The sequence below is a fragment of the Archocentrus centrarchus genome, chromosome 22 (assembly GCF_007364275.1).
Source record: "Archocentrus centrarchus isolate MPI-CPG fArcCen1 chromosome 22, fArcCen1, whole genome shotgun sequence".
NCBI classification, from domain to species: domain Eukaryota; kingdom Metazoa; phylum Chordata; class Actinopteri; order Cichliformes; family Cichlidae; genus Archocentrus; species Archocentrus centrarchus.
The window spans coordinates 2,824,868-2,852,826 of NC_044367.1; the positions used below are offsets into that span (position 1 = coordinate 2,824,868).

At 40.9% G+C, this 27,959-nt stretch overlaps 1 protein-coding gene across 1 annotated transcript; it reads right to left on the bottom strand.

Annotated features, from left to right (window-relative positions):
- Positions 1-361: 361 nt before the first annotated feature.
- dnaaf9 (dynein axonemal assembly factor 9) lies at positions 362-27,863 on the bottom strand. The gene is made up of 37 exons (XM_030719463.1): positions 27,692-27,863; positions 26,453-26,532; positions 26,208-26,333; positions 25,996-26,120; positions 25,745-25,841; positions 25,501-25,607; positions 25,328-25,405; positions 23,572-23,673; positions 16,350-16,405; positions 16,097-16,232; positions 14,846-14,927; positions 14,553-14,589; positions 14,381-14,465; positions 14,214-14,290; positions 14,046-14,090; positions 13,120-13,165; positions 12,895-13,006; positions 12,569-12,639; positions 12,390-12,437; positions 12,216-12,306; positions 12,003-12,103; positions 11,662-11,805; positions 11,381-11,460; positions 11,186-11,287; positions 10,529-10,646; positions 10,282-10,370; positions 10,064-10,189; positions 9,688-9,813; positions 6,323-6,360; positions 4,859-4,994; positions 4,430-4,516; positions 3,647-3,753; positions 3,311-3,385; positions 2,324-2,511; positions 2,165-2,230; positions 1,366-1,459; positions 362-1,140 (listed from the first exon to the last, which is right to left on the bottom strand). Exons 1-37 carry the CDS (start codon positions 27,760-27,762, stop codon positions 1,034-1,036), a joined length of 3,456 nt encoding a protein of 1,151 aa, XP_030575323.1. The 5' UTR covers positions 27,763-27,863; the 3' UTR covers positions 362-1,033.
- Between the last annotated feature and the right edge of the window lie 96 nt (positions 27,864-27,959).

Here is a 27,959-nt window from a genome sequence, read left to right on the forward strand (position 1 = left end):
ACATTTCATTTTGCCCCATCCTCCCCAAATGCTGCCACATGAAAGAATCAGGGGGATGTTCAAATGAGTGACCCACACCTGGCTGCAGTGAAGCTTTAACTTTGTGTGTCTATATCATGTGTTAGTGTTAATAGCAGCATTATAATAAACAGAACACAGTGCCGTTTGCGGCAGACCTCAGTAACCCCAGTAATTCAATAGGTTTTATGATGCCTCAGTTGTCTTACAACACTTTGCTGCTGGAATTGAAATCTGTTTAATTGCACTTTCTAAGATTCACTTGAAGAGTCTTAAAATAAAGCACTGGGACGGTCTATAGCTATGTGATTAACGGCATCATTCATCAGCTGTCTGTGGCCAACGGGCTGCCCAATGTTTACAGCTCAGTGATCAAGCGCTCCCCCTGCTGCAGTGTGGCTTGCAGATAAGCTAACAGGTGGACCGTGGATTGGGTGACAACAGAGGAGGAGCGATTCTTGAGAAACCCCACCAGGGAGCCCACCAGAATCACACGGCTATCCACACCTGCCCAGAAATAGAGGCATTAATTTGCCAACTGTGATAAACAGAAACACACAAGCTGAGTGTGTGACTGGAAATTCCCTTCAATTGTGAAAGTCTCGCAGCTTGCAGACTCAGTGGTATAATCACATTGGTTTAAAGGTGGAGATTTGTGTGGGGCTGGATTTCAGATTTGTCTGCAGCTGTAAACAAACCTCATCTCCTGACAAACATGCCTTAGTCTGAATTACCACGTCATAACAATGAAACCCGACTCACCAAAGTGCTAATGGTGGTGTAGTCTCACATATGGCAAACAGCCATACAATTACACAACCAGCTTTTCATTGATGATACACTGATCAAAGGCTCAAAATAAGAAAGAAAGAAAATGACATAGTAAGCAGCAGTTTCTGAAGATACATGAGGTGTGACCACACAATGATTACTCTACTGGAGTGTTCAGCACATATCGCCTTTGCCCTCCCTGACCCCCCCACAGTGAGACAGATGGAGTGAACATACATGTAGATTATGGATCAAACAGGTCAGGTTGTCCCTGCAACTCCAGCTGACAGTTGAATTTCTCTATCTCCTTGTTGGCCTCAGCGATATACTCCTTAATAAACTCATCCATGTCTGCGGTAACAGCAATGTAAGGACAACTGCAACACAATCACTACGCACAACAGTATACACAGATGCATCACCATATTTTTCACTGTTCTTCCCTGTTAAAATATCAATCAATCAAATCAAACCGACTAATGACTTTTCAGACTTTTGTTTTAGTGAATCTGTTCTCAGGCCTTAGTGATGCCAGACTGGCACACAGTTTTACAGTAACCCTTATGAAGAGGATACTGGGATGGAAGTTTGTTTTCTCTCCAAAGATGTCAACATACTGGTACCCGTTGTAGAAGTAGCCCGGTGGTAGCGGCTCCAAGTGTCTGGTCACCTAAACAGAAACATATGATTTCAAGTTCAGTCAAGATTATTGATGAAAGCCGCACAACAGTAACAGGTCTCCATCTAAGCCCAATATTTAAGGATTAGGAAGATCTGAAACAAAACACAGACCACAAAAAGAACAACAGTGCATGTATTTAGCATCAGTTAGAAAATTAGGAGTTTTTTTGTGCAATCATTGTTGATCAGAAAATGTGTGTATAATTCTGGGATCTCACAAAGGTGTTCATCCTTCGTCTCCCTCCCCTCACCCCCCCAACCGGTCTCAGCAGATGGCTGCCCCTCCCTGATCCTGGTTCTGCTGGAGGTTTCTTCCTCTTAAAATGAAGTTTTTCTTTCCCCACTGTCGACAAGTGTTTGCTGATAGGGGGTCGTCCGATTGTTGGGGTTTTCTCTCTATTATTGTCGAGTCTTTACTTTACAATATCATGCCCCTTGGGGTGACTGTTGTAAATAAAACTGAACTGAATTGTGTTGTGTTTAATTCCACTCATCCGCAAAACATTTTTTCCTGAAACCTACGTGATTCACATCCATGCTGCATTTTGCTGCCACACAGGTGTCAAAGTGCTAATGAGGTTTTTTATTTTTGCTTATTTGGAACGCTTCATGAAATAATGATCATTTATTACATTATAATTAATTACGATCTGTTATATTGTCCCTGTGTGTTAGTTAGAAAATGGAGACTCACGTGAATGCTCTTGATTTCCTGTTGTGAAAGGGTACTTTTGGTCTTCTTAGTTTTCTTTGCCTGCTTCTGTGAACATAAAAAAAGAAACTGCACTTTATTTTTCTTAAACCTGACGTGTGATAACAGGTCTGTGCGTGAGCGGCAGTGTGTACTGTCTACCTGCTTGGCGCACAGTCTTAGCCAGTCCTTTAGTCCACCCTCAGTGAGACCGACACCATCAAAGATTAAGAAACAGGAGGTGGTGGTCTCTTTGGGGCCCTCGGTCGGAGGACCACTGCAGTCTTCAGGGACAAAACTCAGGCTCCCACTCAGTGCACTGTAGCTCACTTCCATCAGCTGGTCTGAGTCTGGAGGTTTCACAGATGAAGGAGCTCAGATTTGAGTCTCACAAAGTTCACACCTTGTCTAACACCTGCTACAGCAGCTACATATGTTACCAGCATGCTGTTGGTGGAGTGTTAACGTTTTAACATCCGTACAGGAAATCAGGTCCAAAAATGGCTCACAGAACTCGTGTTTACAAAACCAGTTCAAATCAAGAGAAATATGTCCCACTTTAACAATATGTGCTGAATGCATAACAGCTAAATACAAAAAATAAAATAAAATGACTAAATTGATGTAAATGATACACTACCCCAAAGGCAGCTACTGAAATATACACTAAGAGAAAGAAGGAGTCTCAGGCGCCACACTGATTCATACTCTGTCTTCTCAACTATACAAATATATGCACACTCGCTGAACACCTCCTCACAGACACCTGCACTCTTTCCTCATGCAACCACTCTACACACGTCTTAAAATTAAAAAAAAAATTAAAAAAGTGAGAAAATCATGTGGAGGAAACCAAACCGGTGGAATATGGGCTGAGTTCTAAGCACCAGACAGCAGAGCAACAACCAAGCAAAATTCCTACCGTCAGGAGCTTCGTGCCTGCCTTGAGAGAAACCTTTTGTCTAATGATTCCCCAAACTGGGAAATGCAAATACAGATTAAAATATTTCCCATGGAAAGAGGTCACATTTGGTTTTTTTTTTAATGCTTTTCAGAAGCGAGGTCTTCAAAGTCTGATCTGAAATTTCAAAAAGTTACAAGTATATTGCAATTAAGGCAAAAATCAAAGGAAAAGAATGTAAATCCTACCGGAAAATTGGATTTTCCCCCAGACATTGTACACATTTCCTTGGAAGGGGCTTGGCCTTAGTGATGACTTGATTGCTATAAAAAAAATTAATGAGAGTTTTAGCACTGAGCATTGTCAAACAAAGCACAGGATTTGAAAATAATGTAATGTGAAAACTTCCTAGAAAGCAGGTTTGTAACAAGACTGCAAATGCATCCTCTGGGAGTACAGATTACTTCAAAGCAATGGCTGATAATTACTACTCCATATTCAGAGGGAAGGCAGCTCATGTAATCACAACCAAATCCTTCCATTCATATCTACAGAGTCTGTCACGAGGCTTCTTTCCATCTCACCTTTACAGTGGGTGACAAATAGAGGCCTCTCTAGGGGCCGGTTAAAAGCCACGCGCTGCTGGGTGAGGACTAGAGTCCCAGAACCACAGAAGAAGCGCCCTTTGCACCTGGAACACAGAACACGTGCACATTACGTCAAAGTTAAATCTAGACCGAGCCAAATGTTTGGGCTACATTTTGTCTTTGGCTCGAAAGCTGTTTACTCAACCAGCTGCTCACAGCAAAGAGGTCAGTGGATGCGATTTGCTGCTAAAATGCATGACAAATTTCTAAATGGAGATTCTCTCACCAGCAGGTTAAAAACAAAAAAAAAAAAATGTTTCTTGCTCTTTGATATGCGGGCATGTAACAAGCATCCCAAGCACACTAAAATTCACAAACCGCACAAATTAAAGCTCGAAGATGAGCAAATTAAAGGGCCAAGTCTGGCCAGATACTGAGTGTATGATCTGAGGGGAGGATTTAGCAGCAGTTCATATTAGGCTGAGCATTGAGGCATGAAGGCTGGATGGATATAGTCCAAAGGAAAAGAGACCCCTCTGTGTACATGGCAACTGCATGGCCAACAGCTTGTTACTGTGCTGCCAGGAGGCAACTGGTGATAGAACACGAGATGCCCTGAGGGGCTTTACACCAATCAGCTGCCGATACACACACCACTGCAGCTGAGTGGCAATTAAACTGTAGGGAGGTAGGACTGAGGAAAGCCGAAGCAAGAATCAATCTGTCATTCAGCAGCCAAAAGGTTGTGTGTCGACACAGGAGGACATATGGGTGCTTTACCATCCAGGGTAGAGGACATAACGCGCTCTCAGCATCTGTGGCTCGTTGAAGCCGCTCTCAGACAAGATCAGATTCACATCTTCATCTCTGATTAGGAAGAAAAATAGTATTAAAAAATTAACACTTATAATATTGTACTGCATTAGTAATCAGTCTGTAAGTGTTTGCATTTGGAACACTAATTGTGACAAAGGAGTACTTTTATCTGCAGCTGCAGCTGTCAATCACAACAATAAAATATTAAGTATAGAATGCAATGGGAAGTGTTCATTACACATTCGGGTGTTAACTAAGCCATGCTCTGACCCAGAAGATTTAAACATAGACTCAGAGTGAAATGAAATGTAGCCTAGAGTGAATATTTTAGGCAAAGATAAAAGCAGTGAAATGACTGTTTGCAGCATTGATCATGATTCTGTGGGCGCCTACCTGCTGACAGCTCCTCTCTCTGCCAGTATGAAGGCAGCAGTGGGGTTGGCAGAGCGTACCAACTGCTGAACATGCTGCATGAGAGGGTGCTTCTTCTCTGCTGTCAGCCCAGTGAACACCACTGTACTCACAATACCTGACATACAACGAGGAACAAAAAAAAAAGGAAAATGCCACAAGAAAATGAATCGCTTTCTCAAAAATACAAAATCTCATTTGTTTTGGCCCTGCTGAAATACCACATTTCACACTACATTTAATTTGTTGGCCATACCGCTGCCGTTTTCTAACTGAAAGCTGAATTTACATTTTGATCACCTCGAATGAGTGGACTGATGTAAAAAGGGAACAAGGTATTTTGAGACAAATGAAACTGAAATGATAGCCTCTTGTTTGTCCTCTCCCAGGTCCACGCTCAAGCGGATTTCCTTCCCACTGCCCCAAACTGGGAGTTTTTTGGATCCAGTAACAAAGATGGGACAGATGATGACAGCAAGCCCAAAAGGGATATGTGAAAATGTTCACATCAGAATATAAAATGGAAAGTAAACTACCTCAAACATGCAGTGATGTTCGCACCAGTGTGGTGTAAAATGTATCACAGCATTTCTATAAAACATTATCTCAGTGTTACTAATGTAACAAAATAGGCGATCAGGCTAATAGGTTATCAGCTGTATTTGAAAAACACAATATCCAAACACTGATTTTCTTGGTATTTGTGATATTTTAAGGTGGGCTAAAGGCCTGTCCACAAACGAAATGACTAGCAGGGGCGGGGCAACCAGAAACCACAGAAGGTGGCATTTAGTGATATCAAGTTACAACAGCCAAAATAACCGCAGTCCATGCGAAGTTGGCCGGTCACCAGTTAAACTCTTCTCAACTTTGAGGCAAATAATAGAAGCAACTGCAAATTAGAGAGAAGCATACCGGACTGATATTTGAAGGGCTGGTGAATACATAAAGAGGGTTACCTAGGCAACAAGAGCCTAGAACGTCCACTAGTACAAGTGATGCACAAGGAGCAAACTGCTTTATCTACTGACGAGGCTTAAGAAATCATTTTTTCATAGAACAGAATGACCTCCATATTTGCGTAATATGCTGACAACAGCTTTTAATTTCACATTTTTAAGCATCTTACATGTCAGCAACTGTAAGGTAAAGAGCACTGCAACTTGATTGCCAAGTCAACAAGGTAAAAGTCAAAATTTATGGCACACACACACACACACACACAAAAAAGGGTCAAACTCTGGTTCAATCAATAAATGTTTTCTGCCTATAGCTGCATTATATATTGTTGCAAAGCCTGACTTCACTGCAAACAAAAAAATCTAACTGCATCACTCAATATCAACATGGTCTTCCCTCAGCATTTCCATAAAGAAGCATTTCTGGCATGTACTGTAGATGCAGAGTGTTGCTGTATGAAAGAAAAGTGCAACGGACTGGACTAACCTTGGCTGCACTGCTCCAGCAGCTTAGGAAAAGCAAACCTAAAATGACAGAAAAGAGAGGAGAACTTCAGTTAAATGTATATTATGCTCGAGTCCACGGTGTGGAAAGAATACCATCAATTGATCTAATGCAAGTTTTATTTTTGACTGACAGTGCAGCTCAAACAACACACAAGAGCGGTGTTTGAATTTATTTGCTTTTCTGCCCTCTTTGTTTTGCCCATGTCCTGTGTCACATCATCATTAAGAAGAACTCTATTTTTGATGAGTGCATACCAAAGTTGAGCAGCAATAAACAGGCTAATTCCATATTATGGGCCTTGGCCTTGACCAGAAGGCAGTTTTTGTAGTATGACATCAGGACTTTGACTGGCAACAGACCAATGGAACATCTTTTAATTTAATTTATTAAAAGTCACTGAAATTATTTATCAAGTGTTTTCAAATCAATTGGTGTTACACACCACATTCTGAAGTCTCCTTGCAACCACCGCCCTTCTTTGGGAGCCTGCAGGCTTGGGGATCAGTGATTTGAAAGGTATTTATCTTTCCTGTCCTGATGTAATGAACTGTCTGCATCCATCACAAAGAACAGATCATGACTGACTGATGAGCTTCTCTGAGGAGGGGGTGCTGGCCACACATGTGGTGGATCTGGGGGATTAAAGGGCTATGCTGAAGCGGGTGACAGGCAGGTCAGGCCTAAGCTGGGCTAACCGTATCCAATTAGTGCCATAGTAGGGGTCCACAGACCTCCATACAATCTATGGCAACAGACAGGGACAGGAGGCTTGATGAAGATGCCTCAATTGGAAAAGTCACTGCTAACTGCATTGTTAACTAAACCTCTCATTACACATTTTTCCACTCCTGAACCAAGCAGGGACTGGAGTTTAACTGAAAGGTCATCGTTGCATGATGACAGCACGTAATTCAAGACGTCTTTAAGCTTACGAATAAAGTTTACGAATAAAGACAGTTTTTAAGAATTTTGCCTCTGTACATCACCACAGTGGAGACCAACAATAAAGATGTGACTGAAGTGCAGATGTTAAGATTCAATTTAAGGGGTTTATCAAAAAAAAAAAAAAAAAGAAATTGCAGTAATTGTTAAGGAGTTAAAACTTTAGGAGTGGCAAAATCAATATTCTTAAAAAGAATGAATGCACGGACCGACTCAGCAACACCAAAAGCTCTGAAAGACCACAAAAACAACTAGAGTTCAAAATGACAGAATTACTCCCATGGTCAAGAAAAACCCTTCACAACATCTATAACCAAGTCAAGGAGGTAGGCGTGTTATTGTCAAAGTCTACAATCAAGAGACGCCTTCACGAACATAAATGCAGAGGATTTACTACAAGGTGCAAACCGCTGCTTATACTCAAGAACAAGAAGGCCTTATTAGAAAAACTCTTTGGACAAATGAAACTAAGATTAACTTGTACCACAATGATGGGAAGAGAACTGTGGAGAAAGATAGAGAAACAGCTCATGATCCGCAGCGTGCCACATCAGCTGTCAAACACAGTGGAGCCAATGCTATGGCATGGGCATGTATGACTGCCAGTGGAACCGAGCCACTAGTGTTTATTGACATGACTGCGGAAAGAAGTACCAGGATTCTGCTGCAAAACTGATCAGACAGCGCTCCACAGTGCACATGGACAACGACCCAAAGCAAACTGTAAAAGCAACCCAAGACAAAGACATGGAATCCATCCATCCATCCATTCACTTCCACTTATCCTTTTCAGGGACATGGGGGGCCTATCCCAGCTGTCATAAGGCGAGAGGCAGGATACACCCGGTACAGGTCGCAGGGCCAACACAGACAACCATTCACACTCATGGGCAATTTAGAATCACCAATCAACCTAACCCCTACAGTCTTTGGGCTTCTCACTGTCATAGACTTACTGAAAGGCTCAACTATAGGAGGACTGTAGGAGGAAACCCACACAAACTCCACACAGAAAAACAGGCATAACACATTTCAACATTAAGGAATACAGCTGAGCGAATGATTCATTTCCAACTATATTAAGTGAGACATTAATGTTGAATAAAACTATCCAGTTATGATGATTAACTTTAATTTCAGGAGTTTGCTTATCACAGGAGCACTTCCACCCTTCGTTGGTCTGTGTAGTAGACTGGTGGGAAAATAAACAAAATTTTGAAGTTTAAGCTTATGTATATTGATTCATTCATCAACCAAACTTAAATTAATATTTCTCATGTTAAATATTTAAATGTGATTAAATCGCGATTAATTTCGATTAATTAATTACAAAGCTCCTAATTAATTAGATTAATTTTTTTTAATCGAGTCCCACCCCTATGCAATACTTTTGTTAAACCCCTTGAATTAAAGCTGAAAGTCTGGATCTTCTTGATTGTTTGAGGCAGAGCTACAAAAAAGTGCCACTAACTGTATCTGTTTAATTAAGATTTGTCAAGATTACTGTCCAGAATCCAACTATAGTTTAAGTAACAAAAGTATTTGTTATATAACATCTACTAGTTTTTAATGAAGAGCTAGTGAAGACAGATGATAGTTCTCAAAGCATGTGAAGGCTAGACCCTCTAGACTGGCCTTGTGTGTATGAAAGCATCAGGGCCCAGCCTTGCTAGGCTTTGCAGTGGAAAAAACAGCCTATCAACCAGAGTAGTATGCCATATTGTGTTGAGCCTTTCAGTAAATCTATGACAGTGAGAAGCTCTGTAAACTCCATCTAAAGCCTGTAACAAAAGGAGAGCGAGATTAAATGTAGAGCTGATCCTCTCTGTAAAAAGGGATCCAGCCTTGAGTTTTAATAGCTAAAAGTGTCATGTAACCTTTCGTGGAAACTTCCAGCACTTTAACAATTTATGAGCATCCCCTGTCTGCAATCATCTGATCTGTCCATATGCTGCTTAAAAACATACGTAAGTGAAACCCTTAACACTGGTGGGTTTGACCTCACTAAAACTCTAACATTGCACAACAAGCTGAAATATGTGTCATTTCAGGAGTAATCTTTGTTGGTAGCAAGTTAACGTACTACATGTACACTTCCTTACAGTGCTAGTAAAAAAACTGTTCTCGGTCCAAATACGTGTTTTAGGAAACCAAGCACACAGCTAGGCCAATGGCAAACTGCACAACAGAAGTGATATAGTATAGTATTAAGTAATAAGTAATAGCATTTCATGGTGAAACTGGATCACTAAATTGACTTTGACTGCTGTGAAACTGGGCAAACTGCAACTGTGAGCCTCTGCACTTTTTTTTGAGCCACATTATTTTATTTACTACAAATTACTGTAGTCAAAAATTGTTTTATATCTTAGAGTAGCAGAGAGAAAACTCTAAAATCTTACCTGTGCTCCATAAAGGAGGTGAGAGGGTTCACACAGGCAGTGACGGCACCAATGGTGAAACAAGCCTGAACAACCGGGTCAGGATGGAAGAGCACAGCCTGGACCACATCCAGAACATCTGTGTATCTGCAAGCAGGAACATTCACAAATGTAAACAGTACCAGAAAGTATTTTCTTTACCCAACATCCTGCATGTTTCTAAAAAGGTACATATTCTAAGACCTGTTATGTTGCATGATTAAATGAGAAGTATTAAATTTACAGGATTTGTAATGTAAAATTCCTCGACTAGTCTTCTTTAGGTCAGTTCTAAAGCGTGAATCAGTCTTGACTGGTTCAGTTCACTACTGCAGCAAGATGCTCATTTTTTTCTTACCCAGGTGTAAGCAGCAACAGATAGGGTTTGCCTCTTGTACCTCTCTGGTTCTCCAAGAAGCTGGACAAATACTTTTGGAGATGAGAGGCTGAGAAACTTTCAGGACCAGGCTCATAAACCACCCACCTGTAGATGCAACGATTGAGAAATCTGTATAGATTTCAAAGTGTTGTAAGTCCGGTCTTTACTGTGACTGTATTTATAAACAAATCTTTTACCTTTCACATTCCTTGTTTAGTCGAACTAGGAAGTTGCAAAGTCTCTTCTTATGGCTTCCTGGCAGTCCAGTGATGATGGTGATGACAACCTTTTGACACATTAAAAAAAAAAGCTCACATCAGATATTGATTAAATCAGCTTTATTATAATTAAACTAGGTCCCAGATAAAAAAAAGCAATCAGAAAATGATTGACTGTGTCTACAATCTTCACGAAAAGAGAAGGAGTCACTGCACCAATATTCACCTTGTCTCCCTGGCAAGGGGGTATATTCCTAAGCTCTGCAGAGGGGAAGAGCATCCCCAGGTGCTCATAGAGAATGGGCTCCTGACCAATGCTACTAAGAGCAAAGTGCTGAAGAAACCTGGAACAGGCAGGAATACAGGAATCAGTGAACAGGAATGTGGTTGCAACTGACTGGCGTGCCTAGATAAAGCTTTATTGAATTTACACCAATGTTTTTACATGTTATTAATGTCTAGTTGAACACAGCAATTAGCATAAAATTAACAATACAAACTGGTAGTACGGAGTGACTATTTTGAGGGAATGTATAATATGATTATATTGGGTGCAAATGCTTAAAGCAGTTGGAGGTGTAATTACAATGGCTAACAAACCAAATGTAGAAGAAGTGCTTTGTCACCCGTGTATGTTTTGGTTCTATCTATAAAGCTTGGGAAAAATGAATGTCCTGCTTACTTTGTCTCAAACAATAATAATAGATACTCTGTGTGAGCATAAGAGACCTTTTGCAGATGGTCAACACTGCCTGAAACTGTGCAACACGGGCTTAAAAGCTATTTTGGGAGTACAGACTCATGATTAAGCAACACCTAGCATCAGGTTTTACTACTTGTTTGGTTCAGCTCTGAAGAACTGTGGTGCTACGTGTGTACTAACATTTCCTGCTCTGGCAGTTGACAGTATGAAGTTTTTAGGCTGCCTCTGCGTTTGGCCATTGGTGGCTCCTGACTGCCGTGCAGCTTCTGCAGCTTGCTGTGCCTGAAAGGGGAGAAAAGAATATGTACCCTGACAAAACCTATTCAAATGACCGCACGACGGCTGAAACTGGCAAACCAAGAGCTGTTTGCTTACAGATTTTTCTGGTTCCAGGTCAGGCTGTCTTGATCCAAGAATTGCAGAGTGAGTCCAGAGCTTTTCCACACAGACAAAACCTACAAATAAGGCAAGGTTTACACAAGTATAACTGTGGCTCTAATGTGGATAACATAAAGAGGAAGTGGGCAAAAACACATTTTAGTATATAGTAGGCAAGTAAATAAGTATTGCACTAAGGAGAGAAGTGATAATTGGATATTCTTTAACTTAAAGTCATATATTAAAGGGTATCAGAGGTCACCGACATGAGACCTCACCTTAGAGTAGAAGGCCCTGTGGCTCTTAGACCTGGGAAGAAGAGCAAAGACCAGACACTTATCAGAGCTGTGAAGAGGGAATGGCAGGTGTGGGAGAAGACTGTCCTCATACTCCACAAAGAGCGAGGCCACAGTGCTGGAGTCCTGGTAATAAGAGGACACACAAAACACAAGAAGAAGGTATGAGGAATTCAAAAGAACATATTTTAGCATAATTTTACATGAAAGGTACTAAAACCTTATATTTCAACTTTTAAACAGATTTTGCACAGATAAATGTAAACGTTTCAAGATGAACCACCACAAAAAAAAATTTCCAGTCACACAATAAATATACATACTGGATTGTATAACTTGACTTTGTTGATGTGATCCTTGGAAATAGTGATGCTCCCATATTGAGAATGGATAAACAGTCCCTCAGAAAAGAAAATGATCTTTCCTGAAATCAAAATTTGAATTGAAAAACAAAAAACATTTTTCTTTTGAATGGTCACAGAAAAGAAAAATGGAAATAGCAAAATTCCTCCCAGTTTTTGCAAGATCGCTCTCACCTTCTTCAGGAGTGGAAAGGTGGCTGCTGGACAACACATATGCAGCATCAGCTGCAGTCACAACTGTTCCCAAACACGTCCCGTCGTCTTCCTGTTTAAAACAAATACTGTAGGTCATCTGGTTGTACATGCTGGACACAGGACAGTGCTACGAGCAGAGGCTGCTAAACCTACCTTAGTGAGCTGCTGTGCTTGTTCAGACTGCTTGACATCAGGTTCCATCTGAAAACAAAGAAAATGACAATAAGAAAAAAAAGTCAAAGAAAATTCTAGCTTTATTCCCCAATTAAGTATAAATCTGTCAGATTACGTGAAATATTGGTTCTGTGTTCTACATTCAGTCTCACACATACCAGCCAGCAGGCATAGCGAGGCACAGCTGTAGTCAAGATGGTGTAGCAGCTGTCCGAAGACACAGTGCCATCTACAGGAGAAGAACCAGACTTGTTTGACATGGAGCAAAAACAGCAAAGCCAAAGAATGACAAACACACAAGATGAACAACAAACACAATCCCTGGCACAGGAAATAAGCTATTTTTAGACTACTGCGTCGCTTCAAAATGACTTTTGGCTTTTTATATTTATAGTGACCTGTGGAGTTGTATTGCTTATTATGTATATCAAATTTCCTTTGTGGATTCAATCAGCAATCCATTCTAATCTAATCTAAGACGTACCTCTCTGTTGAATGTTGATACTGGACTCCAGGAAGGATTCAGAGAAGACTACAGATCCCAGGTTTCCCCTGTCCCACTGCAGGTCTGGGATGTCATGGACAATCAGGGAAGCCTTAAAAAAAAACAAAAAAACATAGAATTATTGCAAATGTAGAACATTGTGCACATAAGTAATTTCATCAAAATCCTTTGGTCAAACAAGTTGTACATGCTTCTCTAACTTACTGTTTTCACTACATAACGGCTGTCTTCATTAGTGAGAGGAATTAACCTGAAAATGAATAAGATCAATTTTCAATATCTCCAAAAATGTTCTTAAGACAGCATCAAGTTAATATATAATTTTCAAATAATACAATGAAAACACTGTTCAGTGGTTTTATGGTATTTTATTGAGCAGAGGTTTGGGGCAATACTTAATTAATGTTAAGAAAAATGGGCCATAAGGATAATCCACAACACTGGATACAAATCCACTATTATTAAAATAAAAAAAATAAAAGTCATCAATCTAGTTCATTTTCATACTGCACAAATTATGTATAAGGCAACAAACACGCTACTTCCTGACAATATTCTAAAATGTTTTTTAAGAGATGGGGGATACAATTTGAGGGGAGAGTTGAATTGAAAACCTTCTGGTGTCCATAAACATTAAAAATGTTTTGCATCTCTGCATGTGGAGTGAAGCTGTGGAACAGACTGAGTGATGAACTCAAGGTCTGAATGTCCAAGTATGACTGAGTTTAAAATGTGCTACAAAAATACGGTTTTTGCAAAGTACAGGGAAGAAGAAGGGCTCTGTTCTCACCCACTATTCACACACTATGTGTGTGCATACATATGTACATGTACTGTATGTGTATGCATGTGTGTATATGTATATAAGAAAGGGTGGGATTAAATAAACTTGTGTTTCTTCCTTTTTGAACATGCCATTTACTGATTATTATTTTCTCATGTTTTTTGTATTTTATTTTATTTTGTTCAAAATAAAGTCTTATATCTATCTATCTAAAAATCTTTTAAAAAAAAAATCAAACACAAATACATGGAGGTAAGGTGCAGCTAATACATGGAGGTAAGGTGCAGCTAATACATGGAGGTAAGGTGCAGCTAATACATGGAGGTAAGGTGCAGCTAATACCCACATTCCTTGCTTATTCACTGCTTGAATGGTGAATTCACATTTGGACCTGTACATGAGCAAAGGGATAGAATACATATTTTTAAGCTTCAATTATGGTCTGATACAGTGAATGATTCCCACATTCATTCATTAATTAATAATAATTTTAAAAAAGGCAATCAAGCGCTACCTGAGAAAACTGCGATACTGGCTTAAATTCACTGAGTCCAATGCCATCAGAAAGGTGTTCTCAGCTACATCCTTAGCCTACAAAGGATTACATAATCAACACCTGTACATGTGAGAGTACATGCTGTATAATCACTGTGAAAATTTGTCCACTTTTTTCCCTCTCACTTTGGTAGCACTGGTGCTACAGGAGTAGCATTTGATTCCTGACAGGACTGCTTGAATGGCAGCTGAATAAATCTGTGACAAAACTCTGAAGGAAAAAAAGTTTTCATCATTCTCAAACAGTCAACAACCAACAGCTGACAGGAAAATAAAAGATTAAAAAGTAAACACTCACAAGACATCTGTTTTCTTTTGCTCTGTGCTCTGATTTCCTGTGGGAGTGCATATGAACATAAAATACACAAAATAAATACCAAAAAGATCTTCTCATACTACAGGTCACAACAAGGCAGACTTAGTAAAGCAACATTTTACACAGTTTGTTATTACTGCTTTAAATGTAGGTTAATATACTATATTCTGCAGTCTCTGAAATTCTAAGGACAACAAAGTAAAATAAAAGATGATCTTCATATTCTTGCAAACATGCAATAGATGAATATATACAAGTCATACAGTGAACCTCACCAAGGTATGGGGAGTGCGTAGTCCCAAAGAAATAGGTTCGAGAGCAGGCAAGAGGTCCTTTGGGAGCCACACACTGGAGAATCTAAACGAGTAAAAAGTGCTTTGTTTGAAAGACATCAGCAGCAGAATATTCCCACTTTACAAATGACAGAAGTGTTAAAACTTCTGCCCTACAACTCATATTTATAGGAGGACTTTAGCAACAGCAGTGAAATGTTTCTTACCCCAAGATGACTTATCAAAAAATAGCCCTGCACACTCACTGATCATGGGCCATACCAAATTACTTCAGCAGATGGTGCTACAGCCATTTTTTTGTTGTTTCATTGAGTAATGGGATTTATAGCACATTAATTAAGTAAAAACTGCCGTTTAAATAGAAGTCCAATAAAAAAAAAACCAAAAACAAACAAACAAAACAAAAAACACCATTCAGGTTCAGCTCAGGAAGGCCGTTCCTCCCAGTCACACCCCTCCAGGTCTCACTGTCACTGCCCACATGAGCATTGAAGTCTCCCAGTAGGATGATGGAGTCACTCGATGGAGCACCCTCGAACACTCCACCCAGCGACTCCAAGAAGGGTGGGTACTCTGAGCTGTCGTTTAGTGCATAAGCACAGACAACAGTCAGGACCCATTCCCTGGCCTGAAGGGACAGGGAAGCAACCCTCTCCAACATACAGGCAACAAGCCGAGGGCATACAAGAATACCGACGACAGCTCACCGCCTCTCACTGAGGGCAACTCCAAACTGGAACAGAGTCCAGCCCCTCTCCAGGACTGGTTCCAGAGCTCAACCCATGGGTTGAGGTGAGCCCGACTATATCTAGCCGGTATCTCTCAACCTCACGCACTAGCTCAGGCTCCTTCCCCACCAAAGAGGTGACATTCAACATCCCAACAGCCAGTCTAGATAGCTGAGGATCTGTCCGCCAGGGCCTCCGCCCGACACATTGCACCCGACCCCTACAACGCCTCCTGCAGGAGGTGGGGTGCTGGAGGGCGTTAAAAAAAAGAAAGAAAGAAAAAAAAAAAAAAGAATTCCAGTACCAATTGAAACAGTGGAGTTTGAACAGTGGTCTTCTACTCTAATAATCACAGCACGTGTCCAATCATTACCAGATGCTTTAGAATAATCGATAAAGGTTACAGGGTTATATTTTTTATACATTATACAATTGTCTGTTTCATAATTGCTTTCTACTCTACCTCAGAGAAGTTATTATCCGTCACTATGCTGCTGTTTCTCACCATGTGTCTGGCTGCAGAACCTTGAGGCCCTGTGTTGCGGACCTGATGACTCTCTGAGGGAAAGTTGAATAAATAGTTCTCCAGATCCTCCAAGGCAGAATGTTTCCCAAACAGCACATAGGGCTGCTGACATTTACTGAAATAAAGACACATTTCACTGAGCAAGGGTGTTTTTTTTTTTCTTCATTCCACACCTACAAGACCACAGATAAACATCATTTCAGTGTTTACACACAGGGAATATAAAGAATACCTTTTATCTGTGATTTTGCTTGAGATCAGTCCATGAAGGTAATAAGTACGGAATGCCTGTAGATTGATGAGAATACACTTTATGCTCACACAGGTACACTGCACTTCTGTTAGACTGAAACACTAAACAATGCTGCCTGCAAATACTCAATGCATGTTATAAACTGCATAAAATTCATGCAGGCAATCTTTTTTCAGCTGCTACACCTTTGCTCTTGACATTCTGTGTTCAATTTGCAGGAAATGGACTATTAAATTCTCCTGAGAGGTTGCTTCAGTGGTGGTTAATTATACTTTATGACTCGCAAGATATAAAATTTTGTACTGAAATCACCATTTCATGAACTTTCCTCATGCTTTACTTTATGTTCACAATTGATTACAATAAAATAAAAACATGATGAAAAACAATCAAATGGAAAAACATAATACTTGTTTTGGTGATATTTTGTATTTGCAGGAAACAAAACAACAGAACTTGCAAAAAAAAAGTCTATTCATTCAATCTCATTCATCTTTTCACTGTGTAAAAATGTGCTTAATGGCTCATTTCTTTTTTTTTTTTTTTTTTTTTTTTTTTTTTTTTTTTTTTTTTTTTTTTTTTTTTAGCCTGTCATGTCTGGTAGATCTTGCAAGCAGAACTGTGATCTGAATGCGTTGTTGTGCCAAACATATTTGCTATTTCAAGATGAGCTCTATAGGTTCTCAATAGGCTCTTCTTGTTGTTGTTTTAACCCTTTATTTTATTTATCTGAGTTATTTTTCCACATACTATGTAACAGCCAGAGCTGACAGGCTGAAGAAGAGGAAAATAAAGAGAAGAAAAAGGGAGAGAGAAAGGGAGCAAAAAAAAAAAAAAGGGGAAAGAGCACAAGTCTATTAATCAGATACTTCATCACTTTAACATATAAAAAAATACTATCAATACTCGCAAAAATAAATTTGTGTGTGAAAAACAAAACTAACAAAGCATGTTACGCACACCAACAATTTTGTTGAGTTGTGATTGAGTGGGCGTTTGTGTCTGTGTCATGTTTGTGTCTGTGTCATGGAACGTACCTACCAATGAGGGCAAAGCGCTGCAGCTCCACCCATCAGAAGCCAGAGGCAGGTACGGAAAGCCCCCAGAACCCCAGGCCACCAGCAGCCCACCAAGGGCCAGGAAGACCCCCGGCCACTCAGTCCAAAGACAACCGCACACCTACCCCAGCAGACGGGAGAGGGTGGTCTCAGACGGAGCCCCCCCAGTCGAGGAGCGAGGGCTCCAGGGAACCCAAGGCGATGAGAAGCCAGCCCCCCCCCAGCGGCCAGCCCCCTGCACTGGCCGGCGGCAGGGCTCCCGGGCCCACGGCACCCAAGGACCGCCCGACCCTCCACAGAGCCCCCCCCCACGCCGAAGAAGCCAACGCAGCCCCGCACCGCACCACCAAGGGGGGCAGGCCAGTACCCACGCCAGAACACCCAGCCCCACCCAGGAACCCCGAGGCACCCCCATCCCAGGGGGGTAGGGGGGGGGAGGCAACCAGCAAGGAGCGGCCAGGAGGCAAGGCACAAGGCCCAGACCCAGGTCCAGCCATACATACAAACACACCCAGACACCCGTGTACACATTTATACACAGATACTCATACATGCCCATACATACTTACCCACACACAGATATGCCATACATACACATTCACTCACCCACCCATACTCACGGAGACGGTGACAAATACACAAAGACACACATTCATCCATAGCTACCCACCCTCTGAAGGCGGGGCAAGTGGAAACCACCCCAGGGCCAACAGCGACCCCAGGACGCCACCAGCCCGGTCCCCAAGGAACCACCCGACCCCTACCCCGGGCGAGACGCAAGAAATCGGGGTGTAAGATGACCCATCCACCCCTCCTCCTCCCCAACTTGTAGGTCTATGTGTTAATGTTTGTGAGTGAATGAGGTGTATAGGGTGCAGTTAAAATTGAGGGGACAGTTATGCCACAAGCGCCAACTGTTGGTCGTCAGCGCTTGCCCACACTGCCCCCCCAAAACCCTCCATGTCTAAAGTGCAAATAAAATTTGGAGACAGACAGTGACGAGGATCCGAGTGGGGCCACCTCAGCGGCCCATCTCATCAACCTCTGAGTAACATGCCTGCCCCAAAGGTCCTATGTGTATCAGGTTGTAAGTGTGTATGTGTTGTGAGTTATAATGACTAAAGTGCAATTAAAACGGAGAGGCAAGTGGTGGTGCAGCTCTCCACGTGGCCTCTCCATCCTACATCTGTGAGTGATGTGTATTCTGTGTGTGTGTGTGTGTGTGTTTGTGTATGGGGAGGGGGAGGGGGGGGGGGGCATATGACCAGGAAAAATCCTGGAAGAAGAGAGCCAGCTAGCCGCTGGCTCAATAGGCACCCCGACCTCCCACACCCCAGCACAGGGCAGGGGGAGGTGAGCCCGGGGCCGCGGTGACAGCATCCCGGAGCACTGCAGCACCCGAGGTTGGCGCCCTCGCCCCCACCGCAGAGGGCGGCCCGCTCCTCCTAGATGCCCATTCACTCAACAATAGACACAAACAGGCGACAGGACATACTGGCCTGGGCATGGAAATGCAGTGCCCAGTCCCCCCCAACCACCCCACCGCGGCCCCATCCCCCACCCCACCCCCCTGCAATGCAGGCACCCCAGGGCCCCAAAAGCGTAGACCGGACATCCCGACGTCAGGCCAACCCACCCCACCCGGCGGCGCGGCCGGGACAGCAGAGGCCCCCCCCGCGCCAGGGGGGGCCCACCGGGAGCCGGCGCGGCCCCAGTGCCGGGGCCCCAGACCCCAGCCCCCAAGCCATACAGGGAAGACCAGCCAACCGACCGAGGGCCGGCACCACCCCCCCAAGCACCCCGCCCACACCCCAGGACCGAAGGCAGCACCATCCAAGCCCCCACCACCATCAACCAGGACAGGCACACAGACATCACCAGAAGGTCGCCCCAGGACCCCAGCCCCAGGAGGCTACCAGCTACCCAGGCCCCCGGAGTCCCCCCCCACCCCCCCACAAAGCACATCAGGAGCAGAGCCCGCAGCCCACCACCCCCACTAAGTAATGGAGCTGAGCAGTGGGAACCAAAGAGAGTCAAATTCCTCCAATTTGTTTTTAGAAGAAGCAGACATTCTCTCTAAACTAACATGATCTACTAATAAATTTCTGTACTGAGTAATACATAGTTTATTTTTTGTCTTCCAGTTCATGAGGATCATCTTCTTAGCGATGCACAAGGCAGTAAGAACTATGTGTGATATATTTAACTCCATAATTAATTCACTGACATCACCTAAGATGCATAGTCTGGGGGAAGTTGGGATATGACAGCTAAACCATGTGGATAGATCTTCACAAATCCTCTGCCAAAATCTCTGAACTGGTACACAAGACCACAGAGCGTGTAGATGATTATCCTCTGAATTGCTTGTACAGTGGGTGCATATGTTTGAGTGTGTAAGGCCCATTTGGAACATCCTTTGTCCAGTGTAGTATGTTCTATGGAGAATCTTATATTGTACAAGTTGTATTTGGGGTCTTTTAGTCATTTTGAAGATATTTAAACATATTTCTGTCCATAAATTTTGATCCAGGTTGACAGAAAGATCACGCTCCCATTTTGTAATTGGGAGGGAAACTGAATCATCAGTTTTTATTAATAATTTATATAATTTTGATAGCAATTTTGGGGTACAGAGGTTAAGAAATTCTGTTACCCAAGTAGGCATTTCTAGATTCAATTGATTAAGGTTAAATCTTCCCTGTAGGACGGACTTAACTTGTTGATATTCCAGAGATCTACCGTTGCCAATTCTATATTTTGATATAAGTTCTTGGAACGTGATAAAATTTCCATCTTGGATAATATGTTCTAAGTTATTTATACCCTTATCACGCCATAACGGAAAATTCAGCATTTTCTTTTTCTGACAAATATCTGGATTGTTCCAAATGGGTGTTAGTTTACAGGGGATGAGTGAAGACTTAGTTATTTTTAAAAATTCCCACCAGGCTGTCAGAGAGGTATTTATACTAAGGACTTTATAGCAGTTATGATGTTTAATACTGGAACTAATGAAAGGTAAATCTGAGATTTTTATTTTTCCACAAAACGCCTGTTCTAGATCCAGCCATGGGTTGTCTAATGAATTGGATTTGATCCACTTTGAAATATACTGCAATCTACTGCTTAAGAAATAGTAATAAAAGTTTGGTAATTCTAGACCTCCACTGTGTTTTGGCTTTTGTAAAGTTTTTAAGCTTATTCTTGACGGTTTGTTTTTCCATAAAAATTTTGAGATGTTTGAATCTAGTGACTTGAACCAATGAATAGAAGGTTTATTAGGGATCAATGAAAATAGATAATTAATTTTTGGTAAAACCATCATTTTAATGGCAGCAACTCTCCCCATAAGTGATATAGGTAAACTGTTCCAACGTGTGAGATCATCCTCTATTGTTTTTAATAAGGGGATATGATTTAATCGTACCAAGTCTGAGAGCCTGGCGGAAAAATTTATGCCTAAATATCTAATATTTCCTGACTTTAGTGGGGTCCTAGAGGTTCTCTGGAAATTACAATTCAGAGGCAAAACTGTTGATTTACTCCTATTGATAGAGTAATCAGATATAGATGAGAACTTATCTATCAGTGTGATAGTCTTCAAAAGAGAGCCTTGTGAATTCCCAAGGAAAAGTAATACATCATCAGCATAAAGGCTAAGTTTATGGTCCATATTTTCAGTTTGAATCCCTTTAATATTTGCATTTTGACGGATTGCTGCTGCTAGCGGCTCAATGAAAATTACAAAAAGAGAGGGAGAGAGTGGGCAGCCCTGCCTAGTGCCCCTCTGCAGACTGAAACTTTGTGAAATGAGATCATTTGTCCTAACACGCGCATTCGGAGAGCTGTGTAGTGTTCTGATCCAGTTTATAAAGGATGAACCGAATCCAAATTTTTGCAGAACTGCTAGTAAGAATTTCCAATTTACCCGATCAAATGCTTTCTCTGCATCTAAAGACACGATTGTCGTCTCTAATTTGTTAATAGAACAATAGTCTATTATATTTATCAGTCGACGTGTATTATTGGCTGAGTGCCGACCCTTGATAAAGCCTGTTTGATCTGGATGTACAATAAATGGAGTAATACTTTCTAATCTTTTGGCAAGGGCTTTGCAAATTATTTTAAGATCTACATTAATGAGAGAGATTGGCCTGTAGCTGGATGGGAGTGTGGGGTCTTTGCCTGGTTTAAGAAGCAGGCTAATGTTAGCAGAGTTTAAGGTTGGAGATAAGATGTGGTCATTCTGAATCTGAGTTACCATTCTGAAAAAAATGGGAGCTAGCTCAGACCAAAATTCTTTATAAAACTCGGCTGGAAAACCATCTGGGCCTGGGGCTTTATTATTTGGGAGATGCTGTAGGGCTTCACTAAGTTCAGACAATGAAAGAGGTAAATCCAGAGCTGCAGCCTGGCTGTCATTTAGTTTTGGTAGATTTATATTATTAAGAAATTCTTCAATTTCAGTATCAGATGGGTTAATCTGTGGTGAATATAAGGCTTCATAGAAGTCTCTGAAAGAGTTATTTATTTGTTGTGGGTCATGAGTAATAATACCAGTCGAGTCTTTAATAGAAAAAATAGCTGTTTTTTCTTTATTCAGTTTTAATTGCTTGGCCAGGAATTTTCCAGATTTATTTCCATGCTCAAAGTTTTCCAAACGCAGCCTCTGCAACATAAATTGTGTCCTTTTATCAATTATTTCATTTAGCTCCAGTTTCAGTTTCCTCAGGCTGATAATTGTATGTTCTTGTGGTGAAGCGGCATAAGCAGTTTCTAAAGATTTAATTTTTTGTTCTAATTCTAACACAAGTGCTTTTTCTTTATTTTTCCTATGCGAGCAGTAAGATATTATTTTGCCCCGCATTACTGCCTTTCCTGCTTCCCAAAGAACACATGGTGATATTCCTGGAATATCATTATATTCTAAGTATGCTGACCATTCCTTTTTGAAATAATTAATAAAATCTTCTTCTTTAAGTAATGATGTATTAAATCTCCAGTTCCTGATTGGTGGTGTGACTCTTTTCTGTGTCAGAGACATAGACACCGGTGCATGATCGCTAATAGTGATAGGGTGAATCTGAGTGTCTGTGATATCCATCATTATGGAGCTGCTAACTAAAAAGTAATCTAAGCGGGAATGAGATTTGTGTACTTGTGAGAAATAACTATAATCTCTCAAAGTAGGGTGATGTGAACGCCAAGCATCGCAAAGTCCAAAATCCTTCATGTACTGTTTAAGAATGTCTGCAGACTGCCAGTTCCTCTGACTCGCTGCTGTACTGAGCCTGTCAATATCTGCATTAAGTACCAGGTTGAAGTCTCCTCCTATTACAAGTGTGGTGTCAGAGTGATCTGAGAGTGAAGTGAACAAAGCATGAAAGAAGGAGGGGTCATCAACATTTGGTCCATATATACTAGCAATACATAAATCTGTATTCTGTATAGATAAATTAAGTATTATAAATCTACCTTCAGGGTCTATTGTACTGTTGCTAATGTTAAAGTTTATCTTCTTGTTAATCAATATAGCTACACCTCTTTGTTTGGAGTTATAGCAGGCTGAGTACGTGTGAGGGAACTGTGGAGAGGAAAGAGTGAGCACAGATGTTTTGGACACATGTGTCTCCTGTAGAAAAACAACATCTGCTTTTAAGTCTTTTAACCGATTAAAAATTTTTAGTCTCTTTTCCCTCGAACCAGCCCCGTGCACATTCCATGAGACAAATCTGAGTGTGCTCATATTTAAACTAACTGATGGACTGTTGTGTGCTCACTAAGGATGTGTGTGTGTGTGTACATATGTTCTGTATGTTGGCGTGTGCCCTTTATATTGATGTGTGCGTGTGTATGTGCGCTGTATGTTGGTGTGTGTGCATCTGCGCTGTATGTTAGTGTAGTAAACTGTAGCATTGTAAGTGACGTAAACATATTGCTGAGTGCAGAAAGAAAAAAGACGTGTAAAAAGTGAACTAAGTGACATAAGAATAAAATTAGATGAGGGGATTAATGGCTCATTTCTAAAAAAAAAAAAAAAAAACGTATTCAGAAAAAACATTTCCCGAACAATATAAATTACTCCCAATATCAGAAAAGAAGAACAACTGCTGTGTAAGGATATGAAGCCATAAACGTACCTCTCCCGCCTGTGCTTCCGAAAGCTCCAGGATAGACAGATGATTCTCCAGGTCCATGCTGGAGAAAAAGCCATTCCACTGCTTCTCAAAGTTTACCAGGTCCTAAGATAAAACCAATAGCATCCAGGTAAGACTACATATCCTATTAACAGATCATGTCTTCACATATAGTACTGTGCCAAAGTTTTGAGCCACCCCTCATTTCTTTGTTTTTCTAGGAAAATGGCAAATATGTGCAGCGACTTACTGAAACATATGAACATACACTAAATTGCCAGAAATATTCACTTGCCTTCCTCACTACTAAATAGTCCACTGTCAACTGTTAGTGGTATTATAAGAAAGTGGAAGCAATTCAGAATGACAACTCAGCCACAAAGTGGTAGGCCACATAAAATGACAGAGGTATCTACAGACCTCCAAACTTCACGTGGCCTTCAGATTAGCCCAAGATCAATATGTAGAGAGCTTCACAGAATAGGTTTTCCTGGCTGAGCAGCTGTATCCAAGCCTTACATCACCAAGCACAATGCAAAGCGTTGGATCCAGTTTGTAGAGCACGCTGCCGCTGGATTCTAGAGCAGTATATCCGCGTTTTCGGGAGTGGCAAATTACACTTCTCTGTCTGGCAAGCCGATGGATGAGTGAGTTTGGTGTGTCATTTCTTAAAATAGTCTTCAGGAATAGTTCTCCAGCTTTTCCAAAGGACATCCAAAGCTCTTCTTTAGATTTAGATGGCTGCCTTTTGTTTCATTATTTGTCAAAATGACCCCACACTGTTTGAATAATACAATACAATCTCTGGTGAAGCCAATTGGTGAGTGATAATTTTTCCTTATGTGACCTCCTGACCTCCTCTCTACACACAGTACTGAAGACAATTTGAACCCAAAATTTTGTTTGGATTCATCACTCCATAAGACCACTGATTATCAATTCAATCCATATCAATCAATTCATCAATCAATGGCATACTTCAGCCTTTTCTCCCTGTTGTGCCTCCTGAAGAATGGCTTCTTGACAGCCACCTTTCCACTGAGACCATTTCTGATGAGGGTTCAATGAATAGTAAATAGAACAACTGAAGATCCAGTTGCATCTTTCAGGTCCTACAGCATGTCATTTCTTTGCTCAATTTTTTCACTGTTTTCCTAAGGGAACAGGACTCATAGATAATATTCATCATTTTTTTAGGTCTGCCACTTCTTCTTTTGTCCTCCACTTAACCAGTTTCCTTTCTTTTTAAGGAAACATGGCATAAGTGGGCATGACGTGCAAAGTTTTTTGGCTAGCAGCTCTTAGGGAATCACCTCGTTGGACCAAAAATAATATTTTATGCCTGTCAAACTGTTATCTTTGACATTTAGGCACAAATTATGTGTTTCTGTGACAGGCAGCTCATAACAAAGTGTCTAAAGATACAATCTAAAATTTGTTCTTTGATAAGTTGTCTGTTATGTTCAATTCACTTTCATTTACATAGCACCAAATCACTATAACAGTCACCTCAAGGTGCATTATATTATAAGTTAAAGACCCTACCTATGTGTAGACACGACACTAGATCATAACTTGAGTTAGGTGCCTTTTTTATGCATTAATAATTCATAGGTCAGGGTTAAGTGGCTTAACAAACAAAGGACTGGACTGTAACTGTAACTGTAGTGGGTTTATGGCCGTTTTAATAGAAGCTTCAGATACTAACAGGAAACTGTCAAAGTGAGTACAGGTGACAGAAAATTAAACTCACTGTTACCTCTGTGAGGAGATTATCCAGGGAAACTGGGTCAAGTCTGCTGTAAACCTGCCACAGCTTCTCACTCATGTCCATTAACTGCATAAGTAGGCATACATAAAAGAAAATAAATCAAGAAGCAAAGCATCCCAATAACTTTCTGCATAATTTGGTTCTTTTGCTGTTGTTTCTACCTTGTATTTCATGGTAAAAAAGCTTCCTCCACCAATGCCTTCCAGAGCAAAAGCTTGAAGCAGAGGCCACTTTTCCACCATAAACATATCAAACTTCTGGATTTGTCCTAAAATTAACACAAATGCATGGATATAATACAAAAACCCTAAATTACAGCTTAAGGAGATAAAAAGAAGTTTGAGAACACTTTTTGCTGTTTCTTAAACACACATGTGAACGACGGAGAAATGTATTAACATGTACCTTGCGAGCTGTAAGGTACTCCAATGTGACAGCAATCCTGCACCATTGTAACAAAACTGGAGATTTTAAATTCCTCTGCTGCTTCTTCATCTTCATACTGTAGGTGGAAGGAGAAAATGACAGTAAAGACTTAAGCTTTAGAACAGATTAACAAAACGGCAAAGGGACAAATTTTGAACTTTCAACAACAGGAAATAACTTCTGTCGCTAGTTTATCATTATTATTATGGGTTTGTTTTGTTTTTTTTAACCTCTGTTTCTGTCATGCAGTAGAGATGCAGGTTCCTCCAGTGTGACACATAGGGCAACAGGTAACTGTAGTTCAGTGGGTTGCAGTACAGATGAACACACTCTGCCTTAATTAGCAGGATCACATCTGAAATGAGGACAAATGATGAGTCAGAGCAGATAGAAACTAAAGCATGCACAAAAATATGACATCCATATGGAGACCAACACTCACCATCCAGCATTTCTTCAGGAAATTCCTCAAGGCCATGTTCCAGAGTCATCTGATTTTGTTCATACAGTCCATAGAACAAGTATTTCGCCAGCTCAGTGCACCCCTCGTTATATCTGCTATCAATTCCTGAAATACACAAAAACACGATAACTGGCTTTGGAATGGCCAGAGAAAATATTCAGTTCACTTCCTATTGTGACTTTATTTTAGCCACAAAGTACAGTTAAGTTTCCAACTTAACATACCGAGAGAGCACAGGATGCCATCAGGAGTGGCACCGCCACTACCACAGAGCAGAGCCTGAACCTGACGCAGGCGACAGCAGCTGAAAAGCATGATAAAAAAAAAGAAATCTATAACTGTCTTTGATTATTAGTTAATGTTGAACTTCAGGTGAAAGTTTAGATAGAAAAGTAAACTCTTCATTTTGGAAGCAGCAGTTTGAATAAAAGCCATACATTAAAGATAAGTATACATGTCCCAGAATATAGACAATCAAAATACAGTCAATAATTCATTCCAGCACACATACTTCAGTACAGACAGTACAGCAGTGTAGCATCAGCATAGTAAAGGTAAGAAATGCCACTCAAGCTGTCAAATGGATGATCCAGGGATAACAATTCTGTAATCTGTTAATAACAATGGTATGACCAACTGTTTCAAAGGCAGCAGGTAAGTCTCCTGAGACTAAAATGGAATGTTCACTTTTATCTAAGTGCACAGGAATATCATTAGCAAAATTCAGTAATGCAGTTTCTGTCAACCAGCTGAAGGACCTGATGAGCAACGACTGAAATGAAGGGCAGTTTGGAAATGGGCCTGTCATTTCCTAACGCAGTGGGGGTTTAGGAAGGGGCTTTAAGCAGAGGGAAGACACTGGCTGTTTTAAAGTAATCTGGAATGCAGCCAGACGAAAGGGAATTATTTATGATCGAGAGAAGCCACGGGGAGACGCCAGGTAAAACCTCTTCAATGAATTTGCTGGGCAGGAAGAAATGCGCGTGTGTGTGACTAAACTCAGACAACAGGGCTAGGTGAGATACTTGGGCAGGTTGTAAGGATCCAGACTTGAACTTTATAGCCTCAAGCATTAACTTATTTAATATGATTATATTATTTTTATAATTAATATTTTCCTACACAATTCTACATCAACGTTACTGCTTAGTTTTTAACAATAACAATAAACTGCCTCGACTGAGATGCAGTCAATCTTAAAAAAAAAATGGGTGGCAGAGCACAGCAAAATTATTATTATGCAGCTTGACCAGCTATTTTTATTATTCAAAATGTAACCTACAGCTGGGTTGACGCTCTGATAATATAGGCATTATTGTAAACTATTCTTTTAACATTATTAATGAGAAGTGGTGCTGGAACGTCGACTAATAATGGACAGTGGTTCGGTCGAACGTTAGCTGCATTAGCTTGACAGCTACGGTGAAGCATTTTCTGTAAACACAACTCGATAAGAACATTACCTCACGGCTGGGTTGATTCCAGAGAATTTCCCGTTAACTTTCCTTATACCGGCCATTGTAATTGTTGTCATGGTTCACGCAAAACCAAAAAAGCTCTGTGTATTCTTCTTTTCAGGCCGTGTAACTACATTTTCTTCTCCATCAACCTGGAGAGTGTCTACAAAAGATAGCATGGCAACGGAGCGAACGATTCCATAAATGGGGGTATCTAGAGCAGCATATCAATACTGAACGGGCAATCCTGATAATATAAAATTATGATTTGATT

Excerpts from the sequence above, each read along its gene's own strand:
- dnaaf9 (XM_030719463.1), bottom strand. The coding sequence starts at position 27,762 with ATGACAACAATTACAATGGCCGGTATAAGGAAAGTTAACGGGAAATTC. Across the intron at positions 26,121-26,207 it reads TCCTGAAGAAATGCTGGATG|ATGTGATCCTGCTAATTAAG; the intron begins GTGAGTGTTGGT and ends TCCTCATTTCAG. Across the intron at positions 14,928-16,096 it reads GTTCTGCAGCCAGACACATG|ATTCTCCAGTGTGTGGCTCC; the intron begins GTGAGAAACAGC and ends TTACTCGTTTAG.